Source organism: Ranitomeya variabilis, chromosome 1, assembly GCF_051348905.1.
Source record: "Ranitomeya variabilis isolate aRanVar5 chromosome 1, aRanVar5.hap1, whole genome shotgun sequence".
NCBI lineage: Eukaryota > Metazoa > Chordata > Amphibia > Anura > Dendrobatidae > Ranitomeya > Ranitomeya variabilis.
In genome coordinates, this window is record NC_135232.1 from 677,805,855 (window position 1) to 677,811,854 (window position 6,000).

At 40.4% G+C, this 6,000-nt stretch overlaps 1 protein-coding gene across 3 annotated transcripts in view; it reads left to right on the forward strand.

Moving 5' to 3' along the window:
* ARID4A (AT-rich interaction domain 4A) overlaps positions 1 to 5,795 on the forward strand; it is a 99,195-nt gene extending 93,400 nt beyond the window's left edge. For all 3 annotated transcript variants that reach the window (XM_077264983.1, XM_077265001.1, XM_077264991.1), the window contains exons 24-25: positions 2,452 to 2,598; positions 2,746 to 5,795. In XM_077264983.1, coding sequence (XP_077121098.1) covers positions 2,452 to 2,598; positions 2,746 to 2,849 — 251 coding nt within the window. In that variant the 3' untranslated portion in view covers positions 2,850 to 5,795. The remainder of the gene's footprint in view (positions 1 to 2,451; positions 2,599 to 2,745) is intronic.
* The last annotated feature ends 205 nt before the right edge of the window (positions 5,796 to 6,000 follow it).

The window sequence follows — 6,000 nt, forward strand, 5'->3', positions numbered from 1 at the left end:
GTTTAGCTCATTGTTAACGCTCCCTGGCGGTTACTGAATCTACCAGATTTGCTCTCCGAGGGCCCGTTTTGTCACCAGAACTCCATGGCCCTGTGGTTAAAGGCCTGACCATTGAATCCTGGGTCCTAACCCAGGTTGAGTTCTCCCAAGAAGTGGTTTGTTTAGCGCTTGGAAACCTGCATCGGGGCGCATTTATCACCACACCTGGAAAGTGTTTTTTTGCATGGTGAAGGGAACACGAGCCTTCTCCTCTAGCCTTCTCCGTTCCGACTATTTTGCAGTTCCTTCAGACTGAGCTGGACTCAGGCCTAGCACTTAGTTTCCTCAAAGGACAGATCTCTGCCGTATCCGTTTTATTTCAGTGCCGGATTGCTTCTAAGCTGCAGGTGCAGACTTCATTCAGGGGGTCTACCACATGGTATCCCCCTACAGAGGGCCGTTGGATGCCTGGGACCTTTACTTGGTCCTGGGTGTTCCGCAGGAGGTTCCGTCTGAGCCTTTGCAGAACGTCTCTCTGATTCGCCTTTCCTGAAAGGTCGCCTTCCTGGTTGCGGTGACTTCGATCAGGCGGGTATCGGAGCTAGCCGCTCTTTCCTGTCGAGCTCCTTTTCTCACTTTTCACCAGAACAAGGTAGTTCTCCAACCATCCCTGTTCTTTCTTACCCAAGGTGGTCTCTTCCTTTCATTTTAACAAGGACATTGTCCTGCCCTCATTTTGCCCGCCACCAATGAGCCGTTTTGAGATGGCTCTCTACACTCTAGATCTCGTGAGGGCCCTCAGAAGATGCATCTTCCGGACGGCGTCCTTCCTCAAGATGGAAGCCTTATTCGCTCTTCCTGTGGGCCACAGGAAGGGACTAGCTGCTTCCAAGTCCACAATAACCAGATGGATTCGCTCGGCTATTCAGGAGTCTTATCGTGTCAGAGGCAAGCCTATCCCAGCGGGGATTAAGGCACACTCCACTGGTTCGGTGAGTGCTTCCTGGGCCATTTGGCTCCAGGTGTCGGCGGAGCAGGTTGCGACGTGGTCCAGTCAGCACACTTTCTCGAAGTACTACAAAATTCACACTTGGGCCTCAGCAGATGCGAGCCTGGGAAGACGGATCTTTCAGGCATCAGTAACAAATCTCTAGGCAGCTGGTGCGTGAGGTTTTGTCTGTCCTGTCGTTTCCCCACCCAAGGACCTCTTTAGGACGTCCCATAGTCCTGTGTCCCCCAATGAGGCAAAGGAGAAATAGGGATTTCTGTGTACTCACCTCAAAATAAAATCCTTTTCTCCGAGCCACTCATTAGGGGACTCAGTACTCACCCTGTTGGCTTGATGGCTATGTTTGTTTTTTGGTTTGATATGATGTACCCGTATTTAATGGGTTTGATCAGCTTTGTCACTGAACTGGTTCGGCTAGAGCCAGTGGTAGGTGTATACTGCAGAGGAGGAGGAGCTAATTTTGTTATATTCACTTAGTGGTAACAGCATACACCCCATGGTCCTGTGTCCCCCGATGAGTGGCACGGAGAAAAGGATTTTACGGTGAGTACACAAAAATCCCTGTTTGATATCCATATGAAGTGAAGCACGGGGCTTTTTGATTGGCTGTGCGGTCTTGCAGGTGATACCACTTCTTTCCTCTAAGTTTGTGATGTACAGGGAAACTGAAAAAAACACAGGGATTCAAGGCTACAGTGTGTAAACGTAGCCCAATACTTGTTCAATTTTTCTACTGGCAAGTGGCTCCAATTAAAGGGAACCTGTCACCCCCAAAATCGAAGGTGAGCTAAGCCCACCAGCATCAGGGGCTTATCTACAGCATTCTGAAATGCTGTAGATAAGCCCCCGATGTATCCTAAAAGATGAGAAAAAGAGGTTAAATTATACTCACCCAGGGGCGATCCCGCTGCAGTGCGCAGGTGCCGGGAAAGATCAGAGAGGCCCGGCGCCTGCGCACTGCAGTACTTTGCTCTGCCCTCAACAGGGCAGACAAAGTACGTCTGCGCCGGAGTCGCAGCGTGAAGACAAGAAGAGGACGTCATCTGATGAAGATAGGAGGCGCCGGACCGCGACACCCATCGGACCGGACCGGGACCGCCCCTGGTTGAGTATAATTTAACCTCTTTTTCTCATCTTTTAGGATACATCAAGGGCTTATCTACAGCATTCCAGAATGCTGTAGATAAGCCCCTGATGCTGGTGGGCTTAGCTCACCTTCAACTTTTGGGGTGACAGGTTCCCTTTAATACTTTGGCTGGGGGGTCCGCCCTTGACAGGCAAGGTATTTTGATCTGAAGGCATATTGGCTTTGGGCTGTGTGCTCTACTATATCATACACCACCTACCTGCAAAAGCAGTGCTTTTTCTGGAAGGAAAGCAGCCATGGCCAACCCCTGACAACTGCTAAAGTGCTTTTGATTTGATGATCTAAATAAATTCCGTATTTTTCATGTATTCTGTAGGTGATTTGGACAACATGAATGGGGCAGAAAAGATTGTTTTTCTCCAAGACAAACTGCAGGAAATCAGAAAATACTACATGTCTTTGAAATCTGAAGTAGCTACAATAGACAGGCGGCGGAAGAGGTTAAAAAAGAAAGATCGGGAAGGTACATTTGGTGTGTCGTCTGAGCATGTCGTCTGAGTGCTTGTATGCAGGAAACTGATACAGATTTACTGGGAGCTGAAGATTAATTTTTTTTTTTAGTTGTTGCTTCTATGTAATATATTTCTTTTCATCCCTTCTGCTTCAACAGTGTCCAATACAGGAGCATCCATGTCATCTGCATCTTCTGAGACTGGAATGAGCCCTTCATCGTCTTCTCCCCCACAGAACACACTTGCTCTTGAGTGCAGGTGATATGTGCCCTACACCTCAGCAGTCTGCTGCCATGGACACTTATCCTCCCCCCCCTTCCTTTAATCCACCCACACAAAAGCACTCAACCGGTTTGACATTGCCAAGTAATTTTTATTTTTTTTTCAAAAATTTCCTCTGCTGGATTGCTTTTTTTTTTTGTTTTGTTTCGTTTCCCCCCCCCCCCCCCCCCAATATGTATTTTCTTCTTATTTATTTATTTTTTTTACTTATTTTGATTTAGGTATAGGTGACTAGCAGTCAGCATGCCACAGTGGCTTCTTATTTTATTTAACCAAATAAAATAACAACTGTTTTTTTCTTTTTAAGAAAATTGACAAATGTCTGAATAAAATTTCAAGGCGCTCCCCTACCCCCAAAAAATAATATAAATGATAATAAAATATTCCCCATCAATTAATAAATTAAATAAAAAAGGCGCAGTGCATACAATAAGCATCAGCAGGCTATTACAGACAACCTCGGCAGCTGCACTTTACTACAAAGCTGCGAATTAGCTCCTGATGTTTTTTTTTTTTTTTTTTTTCTTTTCCTAGTAAATTTTCGGAAGCACTTGCATTGTATAGAACTGCCAAAGTCATTCAGCCGAGTGCCCAGTTTTAAAGCTGTAAGCAAGACAAAATACATTGTGTAAGGGAATGTAGTGGACTGAAAACTACATGAAGAATATTAAAAAAATATATATATATATAGTCTTCCACTTTTTACAGGAATTTAGAGCACAGAATTATGCAACTATTTTAAATGTTTATTAATGTTTACAGTGGAATTGTGAATCCGTTTTCAGTGGACTATCTTATCCCTTGACAAAGATATTTTGTCTTTTTTTTTTTTTTCTATGTAATTTCAGAGGTTTTATTTTGTTACAAAAAAAAAAGACAAAAAGAAAATATATGACAACGGCGAAGTTATTTAACAAGATTTCTAAAGTTGATTTTTTTTTTCCATGTAAAATAAGGTATTATCTTGCAACTTGTTAAATATATTTATTCAGACATTGGATGTTGTATTTTTATGTATTTTTTAAAATATTAATTAAAAAAAAACAAAAATAAAAGAAGGGTCTAGCTTAGTTCTCTCTTCCAATACAACTGTAGCTCTTAGCCCGGTTTACACAATGGGATTTTTTTTTTATTAAGCCGAAATAGCGAAGTTATTTCTTTAAAATTAAATATATATATGTATAAATATAGAATATATATAATATATATATTCTGTTTTTTGCAAGGGGGGTCAAAGCCCAGTTTTGGCTTTATAAAAATAAAACTACTTTGTGTAAATCCCGGCTTAAAGGGGTTGCCCACCTTTTTTTTTTTTTTTTTCTTCATGTAATGTAGTCTAAAAATAACTTTTACAATTTGTTTTCATTAAAAATTTTTGCACAGTTTGTGCTGCATGGTCTATTTCTGGCAGCAGAAAAAGTTAAAGGGGTTGTTCAGGCTTAGGGTTCAAGTCTGCAGTCACTCAATGTGAATGCAGACTTGTGAATCATCACAGCACTGTCAGGATGCACCGTGAGCAGGATCGCAAGTATATGATTTCCTGACTTCCTGCCACATTCCGACTAGACTTGTCTGTCATCTCTTGATTCGCTTGTATTGAGCGAGGTAGTGCATGTCTAGTCTGGACGTGACCACATGTATGCAAGTCAAGCTCTGTGAGGATTCACAAGTCTGCAGTCCCCAAAGTTGGACAACCCCTTTAACTGTTTGTCTGATGGAAAGTTTGTAACTTTTTTTTTTTATCTATCTTTTTTTTACCTCAACTAATTAATGACTACATCACAGTCGAACGTGCAGGGATACAAAGATCCTGTAAAAGTGAAACTCTGCAAAAATTTTAATGTAACCTAATTGTAAAAATTGTTTTCAGCCCCAAATACATAGACTAAAATTTAAACAGCAACAAAAAGTTTCCAAAGGTGGACAATCCTTTGTCCTTTTAACATAATTTTTGTTTTACAACACTGAAGATAATTTTCGGCATTCTCTAAAATGCCAGTGTGTTCCTCCCTTTTTAAAATGTCCGTGCTCCTCCCGGTTTTCAGTTAGCCCTTCTAATTTTTTTTTTCCCACTCCTTTTCTTGTATATTTAATATACTGCCATTTTTTTTTTTTTTCTTTACAACCATTGAAGAATTTCTCTCCAATAGTTGAGATTGCAGCATTACAGTAAAGAAGCGTACAGACGCCAGGACTGTGGTTCATTCCATAGGCTACTACATTATGTAAATATTTCTTCCTGAAACCTGTATTTAAGAGTTTTCTGCATATACATTATGTACAAAAGTGATTTTTTTATCAATTTTTTATTCATGTTTGTACATTAAAAAAGGGTTTTTTTTAACCCCTTCTTTTGTGTTTAATATGTGTAGAATAATGTAGATTTCTCTAGAGCAATCTTTTTCAACCATCCGAGCATAAACCCACTATTCATACAGTCTGAATATTAATGTATGTATGACTGGTATATTATCAATGATATATTTTTATTTTTTATTTATTTTATTTTTTTATTTCCCACCTCCGCTTTCAGGAGATCAGAGCCTTTTGATAGTGATGAGGGCTCAGACTATGGCTGTGTTGTGCGGAGAACAGCTGTTAGGAATGGTGTTACATGGTATACCAGAAACGTGTCCACACTAGCTGATAATCTGAGTGAAACTCTAAAAAAAAAAAAAAAATGGGTCATTGCTAAAATGTAGAATTTATCGTAATTTCTTTTTTTTTTTTCTCTCTTCATTTTGCCGCATTGTGAACTTTATCTGATTCTTTCCAGCACCGATAATTTACCCTCTCGGTTGCCAGAGGGGGGTCATACAGAAAGTACTCCTGTAATATGCACTTTTTTCTGTTTTTCTTAAGCAACGCAGAGTTGTGTATGTAAACAGCGCTCCATGAAGAGCATCAATAAAGGCCATGGTTTAAACTTATTTTTTTTTATTTTATTTTTTTCTAATTTTATTTTTATTGACTTCCTCTTTTAACCAAACTTCATACATGCAATCATTCCGTCATTTTATTCCAGAGACACATGGAGTAAAAATTAAAGTGACGTTCTGTATCAATTTCTAAGTTGATCTCTGCTTGACAATAGAAATTTTTAAAGGGATTGTTCACTGCTAGGACAACCC